The 26,731-nt window shown below is 36.3% G+C and overlaps 1 protein-coding gene across 1 annotated transcript; it reads right to left on the bottom strand.

Moving 5' to 3' along the window:
• Positions 1-2,055: 2,055 nt before the first annotated feature.
• On the bottom strand, positions 2,056-13,964 carry LOC132562649 (prostaglandin E2 receptor EP4 subtype-like). Its single transcript, XM_060227404.1, has 3 exons — positions 13,887-13,964; positions 11,221-12,059; positions 2,056-2,619 (listed from the first exon to the last, which is right to left on the bottom strand). Exons 2-3 carry the CDS (start codon positions 12,049-12,051, stop codon positions 2,056-2,058), a joined length of 1,395 nt encoding a protein of 464 aa, XP_060083387.1. The 5' UTR covers positions 12,052-12,059; positions 13,887-13,964.
• Between the last annotated feature and the right edge of the window lie 12,767 nt (positions 13,965-26,731).

Here is a 26,731-nt window from a genome sequence, read left to right on the forward strand (position 1 = left end):
CAACATACGGAAGGTCCATCGCATGTCATTCAGAGCGATTCAGCAATAATACAGACAGGTCCCTTTCTCGCCGTTCAGTGAAACAATTGTCTCCGGTAGGTAGCGTCAGACCACACACCTCGAACTTCCGCCCTTGTTTACGAAGGTTAACGCCCTACCCTACGGTTAGCGCGATCCCACGTATTCCAGTCAACATACAATATTATTTAGATATCAACATTTCAACAACTTGGAATGATTTTCGATCAATAAAAAATACAAATAATTGTATTCATCAGTTATTCCGCTGTATTCTAAATACTTCCTGTGTGTCGAATAGATAGATTTTTTAAAACGTTGTACACATACATACATCTTCTCTACTTTAATTATATATATTTATAGAATCTTTTATTATCACTATACAATATTCAAGGGGTAAATAATCAATTCAATTAGCAAGACCATCCTTATAATTATTACTGTTATCAATATGTCCTAAATTCAGGTTTTCGTTAAAGAAATTAATATCACCTTAATGCTTTGCTTTTTCCAGGTCTTATGTTGTAAAAGGCACGAGAAGAAGCGTGTAAAAAACAATTATTACAATGCGGCCATTGTCTACGAATAACAAATTATTATAGTAATATTTAATTCGAATATAAACTTGCGAATTTTAGATTTTAAGTTTTACTCAAAACCGTTAAATATGAGAAGTTAAATAAAGAATAACGTTCGAATCAATTGGACAACCAAGATAAGACAACAGGTGAATGCTTGTGTACCATACTTCGCACTTAGACAACATATGACATAGACATCTTCACGTGTTCTGTGACGTAATAAAATCTACCTCAATAACAACCAACATCATTGATATAAATTATAAAACTTTTTCACGTACATGATAAATAAGACATAATGTTCACAGTATTTCTGGTGTGGCAACAAAATGTTTACGAAGAAATATTCCTCAACGAGTTGTCGTGTACTCTTCTGCATTTACTAGCAGAATTTAGGGTCGTCAATTCTAATCCACTAAAATTCTCCACAAATTAGCAGTATCCCCTTACCTTATTCACGGAGTACTCTACATGAGCTGATCAATATCTCAGACTGGCTAAACAACCCCGCTGATACTTTACACACACAGTTTGAAAAAACTTTCTATCTAATCTTCTGAGTTTCCTCTACAAGCTAACCGCTATTTACACCCGCCGTTCATTAGCTTGGACTAACTAAGTCCCATATGTCAGACTGTTTTTGTTAAGGCTAAGCCTGCTATGATGTAGAAATATTTTGGCAGCATTCGTCAACTTGCCCTCCTTAACAACCTTTGCCTAGTTTTAATGATGTTTTCTCACCTCTTTAAGATAGATTGCACGAGAATGCAAATAATTAAAAAATAGTCTAGTCAGCTTGAGGAAAACCATATAATTTCGCGGGGCTTAAGTTTCGTGTTTTGTCAAGAAAAAAAACACATTTACTATTTCGTAGAGTGGTTGTTTCCGTGTATAAATGTAGGTCTATAAATCTGCTTTATACACGATACTCCTGGACATGTCAATTCATGGATGGATGACTACTTCTCACAAAATCTGCGAAAATAAACCCACTTCGAAAATCACCGATTTTACCGTATATAATATTATAATTGTTTACATCGCCCTTTACCCTTTATACTTCAGACATTTTGAAAATTTAGGAACACATGAGGTCAGATATCTTGCCTATTACGCCCGGATACATTTGTTTTACTGTGCTAAGGTCTGGACAGGTTTCACTTGGTATACATCACCGGTATAAAATCATATGCATTGTAAAATAATAATTTAGCAGAGGTAGATAGTGTTTTAGAAAGCCAAGAAACTATATTGATATATATATATATGGATTTCTTAGAGTATTTTACAAAAATACCAACAAATTAAGTAAATCAACAGAATCTAAAAAGTGTTTTAAATCTTAATGAATCATAACAATTGTATTACTAAGTATATTTAACTTTGCGTATGGTTTTTTTATTTTAACCACAGAGAAATATAAACAGGACGGTGCAACGTTAAACGGAAAGCGTCACACAACGTATTGTTTTGTCATAACTCTTTCTTCATTGTCAGGATTAATATTTTCCTGGAGTCTATTTGAATGTAAAGTATCATCGACATCTGATTTCACTTTCGCTTCCGGGTCGTTATCGTTTTCAAATGAACACATTCGAGTCCTTTCTCCGTCCAACAAACGCATATTAGATTGTTCACCATCCTGAGAACAAATCTTGTAATTTTCGCCGTTTTGACCAAACATAAACCGTTTTGGGCTATTAGGTTTTGATGAACAATGAGATGCCTTACTAGGGGAGTTGGAATCGAGGCATTCGATGAGAGTCGCTTTCCGAATCGTCACTTCCGGTGAAAACTGTTTTTTGCTTCCTCCTCGCAGTGAACTTTGTTTCAGCTTTCGTGAGGTATCATTACATAGCCGTTTGTTAAATGTGTAAAATCTAAGGAACAGCTCCTTCCGAAAGAGAAGATATACCCATGGGTCAAGGATTTGGTTAAATGAGGCTAGTCTAATGACCAGAAGGTCATCTTTCTCGGTCCCAATATGTCCAGCCACTTGAATCAGGAGGACTCGGACCTGTAACGAGATAAATGTATAATAACGTAATATCTATTACATTCGAAGCAATATAAGAAAGAAAGGGTGCAGGATTTTTGTAAGATCTTTATGTTGCATTAGTTGTTTCAAATAAAACGTTTTTCCAAAGAAATGGCTGATTAAGGTTACCTCTGACCCCATCACCATTAATGGCTGATTGTATTATGTAATTAGACATCTGTTAATTAAATGACTGACATCTCAACAAATCCAGCCTACACGTAATTCCATATGTCAGGACACTCAATGTCTTCAATATGATATCTACCATATCAGATTTCCGCCATAAACTTCCTCGCTATTTCCATGTAAAAACAATGACATCAAACTTTCGTTACGTCGAACTCCGGTAGAAAACGGGCAACTATTTTACACTTTATGTTTCGTTTTCTGTCAGTCTTATATCTTATCATCAGAGAGCGAGGTCGTGTGTGTAATTATAATAAAAAACAATCTTTCCCACGAGGATATTCAACTGTACAATGTAGATTCATATAACGATCCTTTTTCAACCTTCTTTTGATGGACTGGGATTTGGGATATTTATTTCGTTAACGGTAACAGATGTTTTAGATAAACTAAACCCCAAGTCTTTGAAGATCACTTTGTTTGTGTCTGTTGTTGTCTTATTCCAATGTTGTATATCATTTCAGCTATTTACACGTGATCCGAAGATGTATTTTAATTCAATTTCACTATTACCAAACTCTTTGAAGAGCTCTTATCCTCATCTAATAACTGCACATAGCCAACACTAATACTTCCATTTCACATCCCTGTATTAAACCAAGAAAACTTTATTGTGGCCAGTTGTTTGACATATGCTCTTGATATTAAGTAAAACAAAAACAAAACAAAAATAAGAAGCATAAAAAAACCAATTTTTTCCCTATATTTCGTAACTTTCTACATAATATTGCGTACGAAGTACATTGTATGAAAACCGGCAACATTACAAAGGCATTACGGGAATGTTTTGTTGATCTGAGTGGATCCAATGGAAATGAGACAAAATATGGCCACATATAAAACAGGTTATCAAATGTCATAGCCACTATAAATTTGACATCAATGAGATCTGATCGAAATGTGATGGTTTGCTCTGTTTGTAGCGTGAATGTTCTGAATGCTTTACAATAGGGAGTGTTATTCATTCGAGTAAATAATGAATTGTTAATATTCAATTTAATATCTGCTGGCTCGTTTTTAGTAACACGTAAACAACTTGATGGAAAGTAATGTTTTACTTCCCATCTCACATTCTGATTTTTATTTGCTTGCTTGATGCTTTGTTCTTTTATTTTTATTTTTTTGTGTTTTGTTTGCGTGTTCATTTATCTATCTATTATTTTTATTTGTTTTGTTTTTCTATTTCATTTTATCTTTTTATTTATTTACTTATTTTTGTATAAAATTGTCTTTTGTAATAAAATCAAAACACTATCTCTTTAAAAAAAAAACGATTCGGGTGTTTACGATACACTCAATTTTTGGAGGAAAATCGAAAGAGTCTCCTATTCCATTACTTGCAGTATCATTTACGTGGCGGATGTCGTCGACGAAGCAGAAGACGCTTACTCTTCCGGAACACCTGGTCCTATCCTTCTTGTAATTCTTCAGAAGTCTACATGTAAATCTTTCTTTTGATCATATTTTGTCCAAGTCTTTTTGAATTTGTGTTTGGATTATGATTATGTTGACATGTCGGTATTTCCATTCACTATCTAAGTTAACATCGAAATTGAATATTTTTCTCTGTTTTTGAAAATGCAAAATGTAGCGTGTCATAGACACGTCAATAAAACAAACGAATCGATTGATTTTATGTAAATATCAATTCGATAAAATTGTTAATTTTATTAAATTACAGTCGGTGGTTACACTTGGATGTATGGATGCCTTGACGGAAAGATGAACAAGCTCTTCACATCTATATTAATTCAGTGTGTATTTACATATATGTATTTACATGTATGTACAATTAAATTATGTCCTGTTCCTGTTTATCATAGTCATATTTAATATAAACTTCTCAGAAGTCGAAATTATAATCTTACGTCGCCTAGGACCATTGAGTCCATTGAGTCAGGAGGAGGGGTCTGCAGTCAAATATTATTGTTGTTCAATTTCTTGATCTTACATGATTTTATCTATTTATGTATTTTCAATCATATTTTATATATTAATTATAACATAGGGACTGGTCAATAAGATTATTCATTTTAAGAATTTAAATTCAGGAAGACTTAATAGATCTCCCCATAATGCATTGCAACATGTATCTATATGTAATACCTCCCCTGCCTCGTTTGACACGATTGTTGTAGAATATTGCACTAAATCTCTGTTCATCACCGAAACGGTTCAATTCCCCGTGTATTTGTTTGTTCTTTGTGCTTTTAATTGGTTGGGTGTATTGCTAAGACGGAGTCGCCCTGTACTAACTGGTCGATATTTCACTGAACAATATACGGGAGGCAATCGTATGCCTTCCAGAGCTATCAGAATAGGGTGTCTTGCCAAAACACATTACCATGTCAGCACAGCTCGGACTGTTTTTCGGCTTCCTTAGAAACATAAGTCGCCACGGTTAGGAAGGATTAAACTACGTCCCTTGTGGTCTGCAACTGAGGACTCGTAGGATAAAACTCTACTGAATGTGTTATCTCGCCCTTTATGATCACATATTATTGTACATTTATCACTAAATTCCCATAATGCATTGCTACACGCCACTTCCCTGCCTCGTTAGAGACGATTGTTTTGGACCCGTGAGAACGCGGCCCGCCTCTGCAGGTCACAGTAGTGCTCTAAATCTCTGTTCATTACCAGCATGGTATTTAATTCTTTTGGTTATGAATCACAGTGACCAAATAGATAAGAGGGTATTAAGGTCTAGATAAAATCACAAGAGGATAGATAATTTTGATTTCCATAGGATTATAGTCCAGCCCAAAAACTCGTTCTATATCTTCTCGTTCACTACGTACGTAAGTGCTAGTACGCTTCATACTCGTCTTTTGTTCGTGAAGTCTATATGTAAAGTTATCATATTTTGTGCAATGTCAGAAATTATCATAAATAATTTCAACCTAGTAACTTTTAAGCTATTTTCTACAGGTACGTTATGAAATGCAGGTCGCCAGAATAACAGAGAATTTCCAAATAATTACATTAAAACTACGAACAATAAATTGAAAGAGTAAACTGTTTAGTTCTGAACAAGACTCCAGTACTAACAGATGTGTAACTTTCATCATTAGACAAGTATTACTTTCGTGACATAAATTCAAGAAATAATGGCTAATTGACGACAAATTATGTTATGGATTCCTATCTAACCACAGCGTCCATTAACAGTTCCAGTGAAAGTGACATCCGTGGAGATATTAGATATATTTGGTAGCGATAGTCCGAACAAAAATGTATAGATTGAGACGATGATCAGTAAACATCCATTTGCGATATCAGTTAATTTTATGACAACGGAACCATGAAATCAAACGCTGAACGAGTGCCGTTTGATCAATGTGCTGGTGAAAGTTTGATTGATTTAATAGACTATGGAAGAGATGAGCCTTAAATTGATACGTTGTCTCTCGCGAGATAACATGTTAATATTTTATACCCAGTGATAGTATTTTATTTAGATTTATATCTGTTCTATTGTAAATACGGAATATCCAGTCCGGAATTTGATTTCATCTGTTATACGGATAAAGTGATGACCTTGTGTCGCCTTTGTTTGACATAGAATATAAAGGTTTGATGAAACGGCTCCATTTGTGATCAAATTCATAGCATGAGAAGTAGACCGATGTCAACTCTTAACAAATTAATTCAAAGCGTTTTAAACCGTGAATCGCCCATTAATGGTTTTATCATTCTCAATTGATCAGATTTCTTTTGCTTTTAATACGTCAACGCTCGTGGAGTGCCCGGATGCCCTTCGTATTTGCATTGAGCATACCGATACAATTTGATAGTAATCTTATTAAATCAACTGTTTACGTGGGATTTAACAGATAGTATTTATTTATTTATTTATTTATTTGTATGAGTTAAAATTATAAAAAAAAAGTAGGGCATGGTATGAACAACATGGAAATGAGAATAAGACCAGGTGTTCCAGAATAGTAAGTGTCTTCTGCTTCATCAAAAACAGCATCCGCCAAGTCACTCTTGGTCAATTGAATTAATGTCATGTTCTCAAATGAGAACCCGGGTAATGACACCGGAACCACAAGTCATTCTAACAAGCATCTAACACATCTAACTTCACATCGATAGCGATCATAAGATCTTGTCAGCGTTTTCATCAGTGTGTAATATCTGCCAAACATTAGCGTTGAAAGTTCGACTTATTATTTTACTGATTGCAGACGAATCGTACATATACATGTAAAAATGCTTACTTAAGCTTATTTTTTTTGAAGGAGGCGAGCACAATTTATCTTACACCAAGCGGATCTCAAGAAATAACAAAGTACACATTTTCCTGTCTGTGACCATTCGTGTGTTCTCAGTATTCCGCCGCTCCGCCAGTAACTAGTAGATTAAACACGTACAATGAAAGTCGCTGATACTTTCTGAGTCAGGATCACCGCTACTGGAAGATTGATTTATTGCAGGTGATATTAACTTATATAAAAATATGTGTGACATTTTTGTCTGAGAACCGAATACTTAAACAACTCTCTCTTCTATCAGTGTAATATTTGTGCCTCTGGACAACCTGTGCTTACACTTTTTGATCTGGTAAATGCCCTGGCATGACGACGGCAGGACGATGGCAGTTTCTACTTCTGGATAGTAGCATTCCTTCTTCCCGAATTCCACTGTTGTTAAATTTTTATATTATTTATATTATTATTTTTAAATATTTCATTTCAATAATTCGATTTCCGTAACAGATGGCGACAGCTAGCCGAAAAAAAGCTTACCATGTTTTCGGGGAATATGTGCTAGTATGTCTAGAGTGGTTTTCTAGTAGCGAACCTACCCCACTAAGCAACATACGGAAGGCCCGTCGCATCTCGTCAAGAACACTTGGTTTCCTCAGAAACACAAAACTGCACGGGTAAAGCGTGTACAGCCACGCACCTCGAACCTCACCTGATCCTATGTAGGTATACACTCGTACCTCACCTGATCCTATGTAGGTATACACTCGTACCTCACCTGATCCTATGTAGGTATACACTCGTACCTCACCTGATGCTATGTAGGTATACACTCGTACCTCACCTGATGTTATGTAGGTATACACTCGTACCTCACCTGATGTTATGTAGGTATACACTCGTACCTCACCTGATGTTATATAGGTATACACTCATACCTCACCTGATCCTATGTAGGTATACACTCGTACCTCACCTGGTCCTATGTAGGTATAAACTCGTACCTCACCTGATGTTATGTAGGTATACACTTGTACCTCACCTGATGCTATGTAGGTATACACTCGTACCTCACCTGATCATATGCAGGTATAAACTCGTACCTCACCTGATGTTATGTAGACATACACTCGTACCTCACCTGATGTTATGTAGACATACATTCGTACCTCACCTGATCCTATGTAAGTATACACTTGTACCTCACCTGATCCTATGTAGGTATACACTCGTACCTCACCTGATCCTTTGTAGGTATACACTCGTACCTCACCTGATGTTATGTAGGTATACACTCGTACCTCACCTGATCCTTTGTAGGTATACACTCGTACCTCACCTGATGTTATGTAGACATACACTAGTACCTCACCTGATCCTATGTAGGTATACACTCGTACCTCACCTGATCCTATGTAGGTATACACTCATACCTCACCTGATCCTATGTAGGTATACACTCGTACCTCACCTGGTCCTATGTAGGTATACACTCGTACCTCACCTGATAATATGTAGGTATACACTCGTACTCCACCTGATGTTATGTAGGTTTACACTCGTACCTCACCTGATCCTATGTAGGTATACACTCGTACCTCACCTGATGTTATATAGGTATACACTCGTACATCACCTGATGTTATGTAGGTATACACTCGTACCTCACCAGATCCTATGTAGGTATACACTCGTACCTCACCTGATCCTATGTAGGTATACACTCGTACCTCACCTGATCCTATGTAGGTATACACTCGTACCTCACCTGATCCTATGTAGGTATACACTCGTACCTCACCTGATCCTTTGTAGGTATACACTCGTACCTCACCAGATGTTATGTAGGTATACACTCGTACCTCACCTGGTCCTTTGTAGGTATACACTCGTACCTCACCTGATGTTATGTAGGTATACCCTCGTACCTCACCAGATCCTATGTAGGTATACACTCGTACCTCACCTGATCCTATGTAGGTATACACTCGTACCTCACCTGATCCTATGTAGGTATACACTCGTACCTCACCTGATAATATGTAGGTATACACTCGTACCTCACCTGATAATATGTAGGTATACACTCGTACCTCACCTGATCCTATGTAGGTATACACTCGTATCTCACCTGATAATATGTAGGTATACACTCGTACCTCACCTGATAATATGTAGGTATACACTCGTACCTCACCTGATGTTATGTAGGTATACACTCGTACCTCACCTGATCCTATGTAGGTATACACTCGTACCTCACCTGATGTTATGTAGGTATACACTCGTACCTCACCTGATGCTATGTAGGTATACACTGGTACCTCACCTGATCCTATGTAGGTATACACTCGAATCGACTGAACTAACACGATCCACAAAGTCAATATTAATTAGGTTTCGGAAACGTTTCTTGGTTTTATATGCATTTATTTACGTGACTGATACGGAACCCGAACGGATCCCTAAGGAAAGAGCCTTTGGTTAGTATCATAAAATGATACTGTAGCAATAGTATGTAGTCATGAAAAACTTTACTTAAACCCTCATGGGAATACACCTTAATACGGTCAGAGATGACGTCATTATTGTCCCTGTTTGTACCAGACGCGGCGACAAAAGGATCTTAATTGTTAAAAAAATCATTGCGAACTCTCGCAAGAATTTTAAAATCAACAAAAATGTAACGATCACTTATTTTGATTATTATCCACATGTATATAAAAAAATGACAAACACTCCCTGGTAAAACTATTGAATAAGGGACATTCACTTTATAATAGTAAAACTAGTTATACACACTTTGGATCTGACGAGAAATAAATAAAAGTAGCTAGGTCCGTAATATGATGAATAGTAAGTATTATACATTTAAAGCGGTTTATTTCCATATAACTTTTACGGGCCTGTTCGCCGTTTGTTCAAGTCTTTGTTTTTATGTCAATATTTGTAAATTTTGTACATATTTTGGAGGAGAGAGTATTGATGATAATATGATAAATTGCGCCTTTTTCCCCTGTCATGGTTGTTGGCAAATAAATAAGTTTGAACATTACATCAGAAACATATGTTACCTTACTTTGAAAACACTTGAAATACGTGCGACATAATTTGTCATTCTTGCACATATACGGATGATATATGTTGTTTATGTATTTAATATGAAGCCTGAAGGCCATGACCTGGTCCGTGTCATTAAGCTCCGTTAGCTTATATGTAACCAGAAATCCATTTTCAAATGTTAACTCTGTTAATTATTATAATTTCTTGTAACGTATAACTAGAAATAATTAATTTCAAATTTATGGAATCCGAAAGTGCCTTTACATAACCTAAATCAACATTAACTTCTACCTTTTTTTAAATTATTATGAAAACTGACAAGACTCTGATTTGTCTAGTTCCTGCTTTCATACTCCACATCGTCCATTCTGCTCGTGTCGTGTTGTATGTGTGTAGGACTGGTAGCTATTACAACCCCGACCAAGTATTTCTCAGCTATTTTGTGTAATTTTGTGCATGTGCGTGTTCTCTGACATCAAATAACGCATTCAACGGTTAACTGAAAAATAAAATGGTCTTCAATCCTTATAATGAATTGATCAATCAGTTATGTTAATCGTATAACTCGTAACATACAAGAAGGGAATGGCGACATGAAATTTATTATCCAAATTAATTTCAACCTGTTTGACCTTTTACGTATCTGACAGGAAAAATATATACATTGTAAGGATATTTCATCAATTCATATGTCTGTTATCAGATGTCTATTCGTAAAACCCGATATCTATTTGTGATATATCTGATGTACATTTGGTATTATTTCGGCCTTCAGCAATCATAGTGTGATGTTTTCTCCACGATGCTATAGAGGCCGGCTAGGGCCATTTTGTCGCATTCTCACTTTATCGCCGTCGCGTTGTCGCAATCTCGCTCTGTCGATTTTAGGTCGACAGAGCGAGATTGAGGGAGTGGAAGATGGCCAACATACAATAAGGAAGTACCTGCGGATATTCTGTCAATAAGTGACATTTCATCAGTGTATTGGACACATGTCTTCATGAACTTTTAACTGATATATAGATTTCACAAATTCAAAACTTCAAGACAGTCCGAATATTGTTCTTTTCCCTGCTTATATTTTATAGAAATATGTACTTTCTACCGTACTTACCATAAGCGGAGCCCAACAGAGTCCGAACACTGCCAGAATGCCAACCAGAAAGATAACCATTTGTATTTCACTGTCTAAGCATTTAATATTAGAGTAGGAATTTTGGACACTGGTCATCTGGCGCATTTTCCACACCGTTGCTATCACAATGATATTGAGGATGAAGATGGCGAGGATGACACCGATACCGATGAACGAATACAGATAGGCAAACATCTTCACGCGTAGTTCTTTCCCGCGAAAATCAAAGAAACACCACGTTCCTGGAAAGTGTAGCACATTTTCTCCAAGTCCTATCAATGGTAGACATGCCAACGAAAAAGCAACTCCCCAGAGGGCGCCAAGAATATATTTGACTTTGTGGTGAGTTATTTTGGCGCTATAGAAATACGGATGGGTCAAAGCGATGTATCGGTCCAGTGCCATGAAGCATACGATAAACAGTGTTGTAAATCCCGCGAAAATAAGCATGAATGAAGAATAATTGCAGAGACTTTGACCTCCGACCCACTTAAGATTATTAGCATAGATGACTAACGTGACAGGTGATGTACACATTGTTCCAAATAAGTCCGTCATTGCCAAACCACCGACCAAACGATAAAATACAGTTCTTTTGTGCTCTCTTGAAGAACATCCTAGGACCACCAGGGCCAAAATGTTCCCAAATACGCCAGCAGCAAACATAACCGCTGGAACGACTAAAGACACCATTGGTTTCTTCAAGGTCGATTCAAAATCCGTTCCGTTCTCTGCATCCTCATCCGACCCGTTGAGGAACGATCCGTTAATCAAGATCCCATCCGACTCTGACTGTCCGTACCTCGCCATGATTAAAGCTACAATAGAAATATTCCGTGTTAGATTGTGGTGTTTTTATATAACTGTATAACTGTTACATTATCCTATTATTTCTAATCCCTTAATCGTCTTCGAGTTTATCGTGACCAGACGTTACACATGTCCATGCGGGTTTGTTTGTCTCAGCTGTTAATATCACGTGATTATCTGGAGATTATATCACGGAAGTAAAATTTGTAGAGCAGAGCAATTTGATATTTAATAAACAAAAACAGGATGAAAAAATAAACATATGTTTATATAAATCTAACTTAAAATAACTAAATATAAATGTAATATTTCATTTAATATAGCGAAAATTACCTAGAATATATCAATAATTTTACATCTCTTATACATACAGGTATGGAATTTATTTTAGATTTTACAGCTGAATACAACTGGCGTAAGATTTCACTCACGTCGAAATGTAATATTTCATCTTTGTGATTTAAAAACAATGTTTCAGTAGACATGCATGAAACTTCGCTATATGATTTTAAATCTTGTCTCGTGTTTTATAGAACAAGACAGTTGTCCTCGTTTATCAAAGTTTTGACTCCATGTGATATCACAATGCAGCGTATTTATGACGTCATGAAGCTCGGTGACGTCATATTTGAAACAATGAAAATACATATGATGTAATTGATACCAGCAGCATTACGACCCCGTTAATCAGGACATGCTCATGGATCTGAGGAGAGAGTTTCAATAGATATAAGATAGCAGTGAACATACGATGTCGTAAGTAAACATCACTTGTCAATATGGATTTCCTCTACATTGAGATTGTGTTAGACCAGTTAATACTACAATATGTATGACAATTACATGACTGGTTATATTGCTTCAGAGAACAATATCATTATTATTTCATAAAATATGCAAATATGTTGCATAAGAACATCCGTTGCCAGATAAACAATACGCGGTCCTAACTTCCGGTCGGTGTGTATTGGGATCTGACCAGATTGGTCTGCAGGCGATTACAAATGACCAACACAGATGGTCATAACTAAGACCTGCCTGGAGTTATTCACTATCGGAATTCTACACAGTTGGTAGTACGTACATAATGCAGACCATGCTGATCACTTCTCAATTCTATTCGTTCACCGCAAAATTATGGACTTGATTTAAGGAAATTTCATTCTTGTCAAATATAATGCTTTATTGCTTCCTCCCCGTGTCAAAGAGGTTCTCCAATCTAACTGTCTAAAACACAAAACACAAAAATTTTAATCTGATCCAGATGTTAGATGCATGTGTATAATGGAGATTTTGTACTTTGTATGAACTTATCGTAAAAAGTCTTAAAGTAACATTTTAGAAGTCTCTTTAAAGAACAAAATGTGTGTGTGACAATATTCGTTTATGACAGGTGTCCTTGTAGACAAGTCTATTGTCCTGGAGCAATATAGTGAAGCATTACAACTGAAGCACAGCATGTGCACTGAATTACTTTTGAACATTGCACTACAATTGAAAGTGAATTTTAAAAAACGAGATGGTGTTTTTAGGACAAACCTATATATAGTGTTATATGTTATCACAACAATTATACTTCTTACATAAAAGATCGGATGGGACCACGTGTAGTCGCCAATAAAATAAGTGACATTATCAGAAAAAAATGGATTGGAACTTGGTAGAGCCATTTTACTTAATTCTTACCTCTTTCACAAACAAATATTTCTACCTCATGGAATCGTATGTTTAAAAAATTCATAAAATTAGTGATGTGATAGACATGTTAAACATATTGTAACTTATCTGGGCCCACTGAACCTGTAAGCAATTCACACCAATTTTATAATACAAACCTGCTTAGAAATAAACTCCAGTGTTCTAAATCCGGTATAATATCACGAACATGCAGTTGACAATATCCCAAAACCACACTGAAAGCATGTCAAGGTTAAAGGTTATCTGATACCTAACAACACACAGCAAGATTATCTCGTCTTAAATTTATAAATACTGCAATGATTGAGTCAATAGTTCACTGATACAGAATAAGTCTGTTGTCATTCTAGTGTTGTGACCGTCCTCAGTGTGACTATATATACCTGGATCACATGATACATGTTTAGTTTCACAATCAATTTCATTGGTAATATAGACATCGCTATACCGAGATAGCTACCCAGCCTCACTTAGCTCTACATTGCTGCAGCTACCGGAGCAATCATCGCGCAGCCGCAATTATTTCCTCCATTCACACTTCGACGAGCTATAAATACATTTTTGTATTTTACGTGCAGCGTATATATGCGCAATTACTTTTTTAAAAACTTGCAGGCACACAACAAATTTCTTATGATCAAAGCCCAATTTGTTTGTTTGATTTTACATAATTTTCACGAGGTAATTAATTGCAATGTAAGATGCAAAAGCAATGCCAAATAATACGCACGAGTCTATTACACGTTTGAGTTTTGTGAGCCACAAAAATATTACATGTAAAAGTTGGAATGATACTTATGGACTATCTAACACTTTTGAAAGGCATTCCACTTTAAAACCTTTATCTAGATTCAGTTTCATTTTGACGCTATCTTGCACGTCGTGTGACGTCGTATGAAACAAACGTTTAGATGGCGTTACATTTTTCACACTCTGAACATGTATAGACTTCAACATCACTTGACAAAATATGTGAATATTTACATATGACTGATTAAAACTGGTAATTTGGATCATGGTAAAAGCGCATAGTGTGGGGTTTTTTTTTCATGTGTATTCAATCTGACGGGAACGTTATTGGTTCTGCTTACTTTAAGTCGTGCCATGGAAAAAGATCAGATCCCTTTGAAATGAAAGTTGATCAGTTTTACCTCGAATAAGAATTCAGAAATATGAAATAAATCCCCAAATTTTAATTCCAAAAACCGTAATTACAACTACTTAACGCACCGTTTCAGACTATCGTTTACCGGTGAGTTAAAGTTTACATAAGTGCATTTTTGTTTTTATCGGATGTAGTATTCACGGTTTTTTTAAAAATAGTTGCCCAATGTAAGTGTTTCCTGCTCCCTAACATATCTCATCGCTGTGCATGCCTGTACTGTGTAATATGTCAACCCCTCAAATCCGCTTCCTTTGGGGAAACTTAAAATCCACTGCTTCGCCAAAATCCTAATGATTCATACAAACTCAATTACTCGATCCCTAGTGCCCGTCTATCTCGTTCGCCTGAACCTCCCTGGAAACCGTTTGAAATCAATACATGACAGTTATACAGCTAGACCAATAGCTATTTGAATATACACATGAAAACAAAAGATAAACTGGAGGGACACCGGAGGCTATTGTCAAACGAACTCGGATCATAATTTATAATTGATCATATGTCTTTATTAAATATGAATATCAAATATAATTATAAATTTTAATATGGAAAGTTTTATACTAAAATTATAAATTTAAATACATTTTAATAATTTAAGCCTATACTCTTTATAATCAGAATGGAACACAAATCAGCGAAAATCATTTCCGGTTTATATTACAGAAAATTTCAGATCGATTTGATTTTGAATAATATTTTGTAAGTAGCACTTACAACCCAACTTCACTTCTGGAGCTCACTTACTTTAAAAGTACTAAAATGTCTTGAACAAGTAAGAATTTCGGGGCTGTTGAGTTAATGTCAAGGTCACCATTATTATTTTCAGAAAATCATTTTCAGCGCTCTAGCGGCTTAGTTCCTCACAGGGGTTTGATATATTAGCAATACTCGGTATGCTTGTTTATGTTGACAGACGTGTTGTCATGAAGGGCTGGGATTGTAGGGCTCATTATTGCTATGGCTGGGTTGTTGTTATTGTTAGACTACTGATGTTGTAGTTTTTATGTTGTATTGTTTGATGTGGTGCTAAGGTAAGGGTTTAGTCCAGGATCATTTGTACTGTTGGTTTAGGGTCTGTTGGTGCTAAAGGAGTATTCACACTGTTGAATTGTCGGTTGTAGGTTATTAGTACTGTCCGGTTGTCGGTACTGTTGGGTTATTGGTACTGTATGGTTGTCGGTACTGTAGGGTTATTAGTACTGTCCGGTTGTAGGTACTGTAGGGTTATTAGTGCTGTCCGGTTGTAGGTACTGTAGGGTTATTAGTACTGTCCGGTTGTCGGTACTGTAGGGTTATTAGTACTGTCCGGTTGTAGGTACTGTAGGGTTATTAGTGCTGTCCGGTTGTCGGTACTGTTGGGTTATTAGTACTGTACGGTTGGCGGTACTGTAGGGTTATTAGTACTGTCCGGTTGTCGGTACTGTTGGGTTATTAGTACTGTCCGGTTGTCGGTACTGAAGAGTTGTTAGTACTGTCCGGTTGTCGATACTGTAGGGTTATTAGTACTGTCCGGTTGTCGGTACTGTAGGATTATTAGTATTGTCCGGTTGTCGGTACCGTAGGGTTATTAGTACTGTCCGGTTGTCGTTACTGTAGGGTTATTAGTATTGTCCGGTTGTCGGTACTGTAGGGTTATTAGTACTGTCCGGTTGTCGGTACTGTTGGGTTATTAGTACTCTCCGGTTGTCGGTACTGTTGGGTTATTAGTACTCTCCGGTTGTCGGTACTGTAGGGTTATTAGTATTGTCCGGTTGTCGGTACCGTAGGGTTATTAGTACTGTCCGGTTGTCGGTACTGTAGGGTTATTAGTACTGTCCGGTTGTGGGTACTGTTGGGTTATTAGTACTCTTCGGTTGTCGGTACTGTAGGGTTATTAGTATTGTCCGGTTGTCGGTACCGTAGGGTTATTAGTACTGTCCGGTTGTCGGTACTGTAAGGTTAATAGTACTATTGGGTTGTCTGTACTGTAGCGTTATGAACATATCCGGTAGCCGACGCTGTAAAGCTAATAGCGCTGTTGGGTTGTCCGGTACCATGGGCTTATAAGTATAGTTGGATTAGTGAAGGAAATGTTGGGTTCAGTCGTCAAGAGATCTGATGTACACGTACCATAATGTTAATTATTTCCTGATTTCGTTTACTGCTTATAGAGCTGTCTAAAACTATGGAAAATTATCAAATAACGTAAGGGACAAATTTATTGTCAATGTTTTTAATTTGTTATCTTTTAGTGTTAACTTCTATCAGACCATATTATCTGTGATGGGCATTTGTTATCCTGAAGGGTATATCAGAGGGGTTATCAACACTGTTTTACGAAGGTTATTTACAGTTGGGTTATATATGATAAACGGTCAATAACTATTACACTGGTCACTTACTACAAAAGTTATTTACTTTAAAGGCGAAGGCTTATTTTCTGTGAAAGGTCAATTACTATGAAAGGCTATCAATTATGAGGGTCAAGGGTCATTTTCTATGAAGGGTTATTAACTATGAAGTCAAAGGGTCATTGCAAATGATCATTCATTAACAACGACCATTTACAAGTAGGAAGGCCAAGGGATGTTTACAATGGTGTCTACTTTGATATTTTTGTACTATTTTTAAGTTTCGGACAATATTTACAAGTGACGTTGAGAGTTATTTACCTGTACGATATTGTTTATTTGCCATGAAGGATAATTGAAGTTAAAGGAATATCGATGATAAAAAGTCGCTGAGGTCGGACCTTCTGTGTTACAGGTTACAGTACATTTGCTAGCCTGCTTTTGAAATATTTTGGAAGGGCACGTGTCGATGCAAATGTGGAATTTACCACCAAGTGAAATTTAATATATTTACCAGAAACATTAATCAGATATCGCTATCGACATCATACACGTCAATCAACGCACGTGCGTTTCTCGTTGATGCCTGAAACACAAGGCTATATAGCAAAGAAAGTTACACTTCCGAATATCCGTCTAATTTAATAGCTGGCTATTAATCGTCCCAGACTATAAATCATTGAAGCACCGTTAGTTCTTGAATTGATAAAATTTGTTGTTATTTATATATTGTATCTACCAGAATGCTAAAGGTATTTCTGCCTCTTCTTGAAAGCTGAGTACTCGTAGCTATCCGACATGACAAGGATGTCACGTTTAGAATTTTAGACTTGGAATCTTATATAGTTTTTAGTGGTGCACTGCAGCGCAAAAATCTAATGGACTTGTTCACATGGACGAACATTCCTTATTCAAGAGTTTCTGAAGTGTGCACATATTATTTGAATTATTACATAATGTCAATTTACAAAAACATATGCCGAAATATTTCGAGTTGTATATAGTTGAGTAGACCAACATTTTCACCTTAGTGCACTAATAGTACACACGGTAAAGACTAGAAGTTCGTGAGTGCACTTTACCAACACCAAGTTATCTGTCACAACATTCCAATATTCTTTACAATTACACAGAGTGTAGTGAGGATATGTAAGTCTTTTTCTAAACAAAAATCCTTACGAACTTGCACAGAATTGGTAAGATTGTGATATTTGTAAAAATCAAGGCATCCTAACTTACAATAGGTCGGTGATCACGAATTACCATATATTTTACTTAACCTTGCATACATAAGTAAGGGCTGACGAATGTTATCAAAGTCCATGCCAGTTGTATAAAATTTCGAAGGAAGGCTGCATATATTATAGGCTTGTCGTTGATGATCCACAGCTGCAAGAACTACATGTAGATTTAAAAAAAAATCTTTGACGGTTCTTAGCAATATGATCATGTCTAGGTTGTATGTAGCTGGAACTCTAGCAATAGTTGTGGCGTCAGGCACGCCATCTCCAGTGTATCGTAAAGAGTCTACCCATAATTACACAAAGTTTAATTTGTTAATGTGTCTATTTGTTATGTCAATCTCCGGTGACATCTCTTACGTCACACTTGACTGCGTCCGTGACAAAAGTACACACGGACCTATGACGTCACAGTCAGATATACGAGATATTGTGTATTAAACAGACAGGGGAGAACTGGTAATGGCGATTTACCTTCTGTCTATATACTCACAGTTGATTATCTCAACCGATGCGAAAACTGCGGATATGTACAAACTGAGATTTAAATCCCATATGGTTTAGAGTTTATCAAAGCATTTATTTTTCCGACATTTTTTCCAGTGGTATTTATATTCAGATAATATTGACATTTTTAAAGGAAATTTAGATAAAGAGTAACATCACGTTAAACATGTCCCTAAAGTAATCAAGTTTCCCATCAGTAAACAAAACGTTATCATTGTCAGGTACCGCCACACTGACAGTTTATTTTGACATTGTTAAATGTATGTCAAAGAAACGGGGTAAATGGCAGTGGGTGTGGTGGGGTGGAGGGGGGGGTGTTACTTGTTCTAGGCCTACTTTTCATTGGAAGCACGGAAGTGCAGAATTAACACCGCGTAAATGATTGAAGGTGGAATTGGAGGAATTCAGAAATTGTGACCTGAGGTTACGTAGCTCAAAGCTCTAAGCAACTGAGCTAGCCCGGCCCGTTCTACCGAACGCAATCAAAAATGAGATATTTGTGAGCCCCATCTGTCAAAAACATATTTGATTTTTTTTTGTGTTGTATGTAGATTTGCAAGTGAAGAATACATGTTAGTTTTGTCTGATTAAAAGCAATACAAACATAATCAGGACAAGGTGACATAATTACAGTGAACCACATAAAGAAAATCTTATCTTTTACCAAGATATAATAAACTGCTGAAAAAATTATGACCTCTGATTTGGTAACCCCAATATTTAGTCCGGCGAATTCTGTATTGAATTCTATCAACTTTGCTGCACAGAGTCAAAGCGTAGTGTTCACATCACTTTTTAAAATTTGCATTCTTTTCAATATTTGTATAAGCCATTTCAAAACTGAAGTCAAAAATAAAATTTTGGATAAACAGACAGCATGTAGATAAAGTCTGATTAAATATAGATACCTTGTATCTATTTTCAGTCAGTTATGTACCTACATCCCCTGTGTGGACGAATCATTTGTTTTATTTATGGATTCAATTATCGGTACTTAAATATTCAGTCCCGTGATTTCTAATCCAGTGATCCAGGTCGGCTTTGCGTACACCTTTGCCTAATACAGATTAAATATAATCAACATTTTTTTTTGTTTTGTTTTGTCTTTTTCATTTATTTATTATTTTTTTTTTTTTATTATTATTATTATCATTATCTTTTTTTTTTGTAAAAAAATCATAAAATTCTTCACTTAAGTCATCGATTGATCACGTCGAGCTATAAAAACATTGATATCAAAGAAAGAATATATGTCACCGAATTACACAATAGATACCGAACATAGCTAGACTTTCTCACCTTAATTATCTCCCCTGATAACAATCACTTGATCTATCTCGACAGATTTCAAATTTTGGATGCTTGGTTAGTTGTTTGGGTTGGTTAGTTGTTTGGGTTGTTTGGCTACAGGTTTAATGTCTCCTTGACTCTTCCTATTTCTAAGCATTGTCTCACCGACAAACGCCTGTGTTCTTGCGATGCAACATTTCAAGCAAAAGACTAAAGCCCAAGTATTGTTCATGCAGTGTTTTACTTGTACTTTTTGTACCATCTGTTATGTACGGAAATTTGTTCAGGTAAGAGAGAAAACCATATCTAGTTTATAAACGTATATTGACTTGAATTGACCTGGATCACTTTTAGTCTGTACCCACTGTTCCCTTGTACAGTTAGCGTAATATTACTGAGGTTAATCAGTTGGTTAAAAGAAAATATGCTTGAATTTTACGATTTTCCTGTAATTTCTGAGTTTAATTCAATAACGATTTGCTTGATAGCAGCAATAGTTGGGCGTCGCGTCAGGTATATTTTGTCTATTGATAATGGAGAAGATAATACCATTGTCGCGGCAACCTTATTATTATCTTTTAAACCATCAGCATATAAACGTATGATGAAAGGAGGGCGCACACACACACACACAGAGAGAGAGAGAGAGAGAGAGAGAGATTTTGATTGTCGTGTTGTCTCCTCTTTTGACAGAAATTCATACAAATAGTTTTTGATTTATGAAAATTTAATTCCATTTTTATCTGCCAAAATATGTAGTATATTTAAACATTGCTGTAGTTGTTGTTCAATTTTATTCATATGTTTATATCGATAGCATATAATGAAGTCATGACATAAAGAGTGCCCTCCATCGAAAGGGATAAAGTTTTCACAAAACTGTTAATTGTAAGTCATAAAAGTGTAACAGAGAGAATGCTGCCTTGTAGTACACCCATTTCCTGCTGATTAACATAGGAAAACGTCGTTACATTCCGAACTTGGAATACTCTATCGGAGAGAAAATTTTAAAAATATATTTTTTGTGGATAACCTCTAATACCTATATCTTGAAGATCTTTCATTATGCCGTATTTCCACGTTGCATTGTAAGCCATTTCTAGATCGAATAAAACAGCAACCAAATGCTCCTACATTAGAAAATCCTCAGACACAAAGGTTTCAAGTCTAACCAAATGATCGTTGGTACCTCGCTTAGACCTAAAACCGCTTTCACGATAGGTGTGATATTATATGATTTGATTCTAGATGCCAAATTCATCTTGGATTTATCATCCGCTCAAGAATTTTACATTCACAACTCGTGAGTGATACTGGGCGGTAACTAGGGGATCTGTCGTATCTTTACCCTGTTTGGGGTAGGAATCACAGTTATATTTTCCCATGACCTTGGGGCATTACCCCGATCTAAAAATATGATTAATGATATCAAGAAGTTTTTCTAATGATAGCTCTGGTAGATGTTTCAGGAACAGATAGTGAATATCATCAGGTCTTGCTGCCGAATTTAAAAAAAAAATAAAAAATGGAAAGTTATTTGGAGACGAATTTTTGGAAAAGGCGATTCCTAAAGCATTTGCAATATCAGAATTTGATGTAGCAAATTTTCCATGTTTTCATATATCCCATTGTTTTGAAGGATGCTTTACCACCGATTCGTTTAATCATATTCCAACCTTTTTGGTGGACGTGGTGGATTTTAACTTGGACACATAAGATCTCCAATTTTTGTGTAAATGTCTAGTTCCACGGACTTTTATCCTAACAATATTGTTGTTGAAGTTATTGCTTCTGAGGTTATTTTTTAATTGCTCCGAGGCGGTTTTCGTATTTCTGATAGTTTTAAAACAATCTTCATTAATCCAAGATTTTTCTTGTGTTTTGTGGACTTTGGTATACATTCTTCGACTATCTCAATAAGTTCGCTAGTAAAGGATTCTATTGAGTCTTCTGAATTCAGGAAATCAATGGTGTTTAGAATTTTGTACTGAGATGTTCAAATTTACTCCAGTCTGCTATGTTATTTCCAATGATCGCTCTCTGTATATTCACTTTTCCTTAGAAAAATAGGAAAGTGGTCGCTTCCTCAGAAATCGTCGTATACCGTCCATTCGTAATCAAGTAACAAAGATGGGTGACATAACGTTAAATCAATGTGTGTGAATGTTCAGGAAGACGGATGCCAATAATGATATGCCAAAAAGTTATTATTGAAAAGGCAAATGTTATTTGCCAAAATACATTTTTCAATTTTTGTACCTCTTTCATTGGTGTCGGGCTAGCACCAAAGGTTGTTATGACCACTGAAGTCACTCAAAAGTATGAATGGAGGAGGCAGCTGCGCGAGGAATTCATCAAGTTCGCTGTTCGTAGAATCAGTGTTTGGATGGAGATAGATAGAACATACTAATAGCGTTCTATGGAGTGTAACACTAAGAGCAATTGCCTATAGGTCTATATTCTGTTGTATATTTCTGTGAGGAACTTGGTTGTCAATCAGGATAGCGACGCCTCCTACTTTTGCTTTGTCGCTAACAGGTCCAAAGCAATTAAATAATGAATGTTTCCTTAAATTAATGGACGTATCTTGGGGCAGTTTACACTAGGGTTATTTTCTTGAGTCAGTTGAAGATACTTGATCGAAGACCTCTACAATTCCATTGGATTATTATATCGTTTATTACTAATATAAATAAAAATTAAGCGGGTAATCATTGATACAAGCCAGGCTACTTGTTCAACTTTAGGTGGTTTGGCAGCTTTAAGAGATCATGGAGGCCCTGGAAGTCGCTACCTCGTACTCCATATCCTCCAGGGAGAAGAATTTGTTGAAGGTGTGAATTGGGACATAAGACCCTGTTTTCCTTCTATCTGTTTGCTTGGGTTGCTTCTTCCATTTTTGATTAGGGGCTGGTTTTCATGGGGATTGAGGATTCTGACTTTGTTGTGGCAGTGTTTTGATGGTGATCGTGATGAATGTTTTGAAGAGGACTTCTTTGATGCAGCAAGCCGCAGGTCAGAATGACAGTCGGAATACTAGCCTTACACGACTCGCATAAGATGGACCCGACACATTCGTTTCAACAATCGTCCTTGCCTCAAGAAAAGTAATGTTGTTAGTGTACTTGACGCGAAGGATCTCTTTTTCCTTGCGCCAAGCAGAGCAATCTTTGGAGTATGTATATGCCTCCCACCACAGTTCGCACACTGAGCGCGACCATAACAAGCACCATCGGTGACCCATCTTCGTGGACCATAACTCCAATCTTAGCACTTTTTAGTGAATTTCGAGTGTTGAAAGTAAGAACGAATGTGTTGGTGTTGCGGATACTCCCATCGCGATTCATCCTGATCCGTTTTACATGGTCGACCTTCTGATGTGTTTCCTTGAAGTAACTGAATATGTCATCCTCACTCTCTTCTTAAAGTATGGACAGCGTATTATATTCTTTGATATGTTCAGTCAGGGATAAATGAGGGGCAACCTGGACAGCTCTATCAAAACAAAGAGTCATTCCCAAGAGGTTATTGGCATCTTGCTGGCGGATTACTTCCACAGATCGCAACTTTTTAACACTCTGAAGTTCCGCGTGTTGATCTTTCCTATAATTAATGGTGAAACGTATGACATTTCTCCTTTTCCAAGGACCGTATGACGATAAAATAGTTGATATCATGGTCATCTGATGATGAGGGACAACGCCGTTTATTTTATTTTTGTGACCATAATTAGGTGTTTAGAGTTTGCTTTCCGTACTCCTCACCCACATCGGAATACAACAAGGGGACAAAACTACGGTACGGATGCGTAGGAGGCCATGCGAGACTGCTAGAGAATAAAGCACAACTCACATAACCACCCCTCAACTACCAGGATCCCTTTTCTCAGTACTAACGAGTCGGACCCCACGACAGGCAGGTTGCCCTTTTTAGTGGACTTTTACCACATTCATTTGGACACAGGGGATATATTCTAACCCCCAATCAAGGGGGCTTATGGCTTTACGCTTTCCTACATGTTTTCACCGTTCACCGCTTAAATGTGCCTTTTTAAAGGTATCATACAGTGTAAACGTGCTTCATAACTATCCCGTTTTCTTAGCTTTCGCTTCAAGTGGAGCAGCTCTCAGAAATAGCAAAAGCCCAACCATACATGTAAATGTGTATACTAAGAACAATAACAGCTGACAACACAAAGTTGTTCATTTCAAAAGATATATCTTTTTGTACGCACAGAACCTGTGACTTTTTTGTTTCTCTCGATATCTTAAAAGTCAATACACGTTTAACGTTCGTAACATAACGTACTGTGGTAGCTGCAAAGCAGCATAAAAAAATCTTTTTATGCTCGAAAGAAATAATATATTTATACAGAAGCCAAGAAGGGTCTTTCGAAGGAAAATAACAACGCGAATCAAGTAATAATAACGCCCTTTTAAATGCGAAAAAAGTCGTTATAATGACTTTTACAGGTATGAATTCAAATTCAGTGGTCTGTAGTAGCCTTTCAATGCACGTTTACGTAATATGGTTAAAATTTGGAAGATTTTACCGAAGCATATCTCACAGAACATACTCACGTTCTGGCACATTTACGAGATATCTTACAAACACTTGAAACATCACTTGGTTCAGAACCTATCGATATATCTAAAGATATTTCCTCCTGTTACAAGTAATGATATTCTCTACAACAGTAACCAAAATATTCATTATATATTAATCACGTAATGACGCGATTTAATGTTTTCCCTTCGAAAGTTAACCCTTCCAGGATTTCATATAATTAAGATGTTTGCCCCACCCATCGTATCTAATTACTTTAGCTAAAAGTCAAGTGACAGGACGCTTTTTCGTGATTAAACAGTTAAGATAATTGACCACCTAACAAAGCCAGGACCTGGTAAAAGAAACTGGCACGGTTAGATTGTAAGAGATAGCCGGACATCTTCGATCAAACCAATATGGTCTGTAGTAAGAGTTAATGAATAAGTTACACAAACTTAGCCGGTTCTAAACCTCTACTTCTGTGTCCACAATTCACTTGTGGTCGCCTGCACATAAGACTTGTATTCTATTCCCTCGGTAAAGATTATACCAAATGACGGAGCAGTATAATTTGATATTTGTGGGTCACTTAACCGAGTAAACTTACTCCAGCGACCAAGTCGGATATATATATTCATAATATTACCACATCAGAAAGGCCTACAGACAAGATCTATGGAATGTTTGGAGCTTCTATATAACTAGATTAAAAGGAAAGATTACCCCAATTTAAAGTCCCGGTACATTATGAAATATAGAATATATCTCACAGCTTATGTCCCAGAATGTTTGCTTTAAAATCCTATCCCCATTACAAGTACACCAGTGTGTACTATTATAAAATGTCTGATTTATAAATATTCGAACTCGACATTGCAGCCAAGGATATATCTGTAAAATGTTTAGACAAAATATAAAAGTCATCATAGTCATTACGGGTATACCATTTTGTTTTTATCTCTGATTGGACAAATGTTTAAACCCCTTTACAATGATATCTTTAATTAGAAAACATCGACTATCAGATTATGTCATGTTATGATATGAAACTGATTGTCATATTTATGTCGATTTATCATCAATTTTACTGCTGTAGAATAGCGTCCATCCCCTTTCATAATAGTCTCTCCAGACAAATTTTGATAATGAATACGTCACTTCCTGGACATGATTGATGCGGACAACACACTTCACCGACATTTAACCCAGAAACATGTCGAGAGTAATGCAGTGCTGCTGTATGTGTAGATCAAACACATTAATAACCAAGATCTAGTATGTATGTGTATGTAATCCAAACACAGTAATAACCATGATCTGGTATTTATGGGTATGTAATTCAAACACATTAATAACCATGATATATAATTAATGCTTGTGCTAAATGGAAGCCAAACTATATTGATCACCAGTAACTAGTACCAAGCTTGTAGCTTAGATTTTGTTGTGGTAAAATGAAATCATGAGATTTTTTTTCTCTTTTCGATTTATAAAACCTCATACACCATCTGAGACAACCCCGCAGCTTTTGTTTCCAGCTATGTAATCACATTCAAAACCGTACAAATGTGTCATATACATTATTAATTAACTCGGTAATCTTTAGTTTGAACAGTATTTAAAACAAAAAATGAATAATTACAAATCAAATATTCGACAACTGCTAAATCTTCAAATGGGGTGGATGAAAAATCCGGTAATAGGCACACACGGGTAGGTCACTCCAGGGTGTAAATCTAAAACGGTCATTTTTTCAATACAAAAAAAATATGAAGAAATCCGAAGTAATGAAGTAATCATTTAATGTCTGATACGTTCACTGCACCACAACATCTTATTCTGCTGCCAAAATTCAAAGGAACAAGAAACATTTGTAGGTATATACGAAAGTAAAATGTTCA

This window comes from Ylistrum balloti, unplaced genomic scaffold (assembly GCF_031769215.1).
Source record: "Ylistrum balloti isolate Yb309-2 unplaced genomic scaffold, AGI_CSIRO_Ybal_v1 Utg371472, whole genome shotgun sequence".
Classification (NCBI taxonomy): Eukaryota; Metazoa; Mollusca; class Bivalvia; order Pectinida; family Pectinidae; genus Ylistrum; species Ylistrum balloti.

Bases quoted from the DNA above. Each gene is read 5' to 3' on its own strand.
- LOC132562649 (XM_060227404.1), bottom strand. From the start codon at position 12,051: ATGGCGAGGTACGGACAGTCAGAGTCGGATGGGATCTTGATTAACGGA. The intron at 2,620-11,220 runs GTAAGTACGGTA...ATCTCGTTACAG, and splicing joins TCTGTTGGGCTCCGCTTATG to GTCCGAGTCCTCCTGATTCA.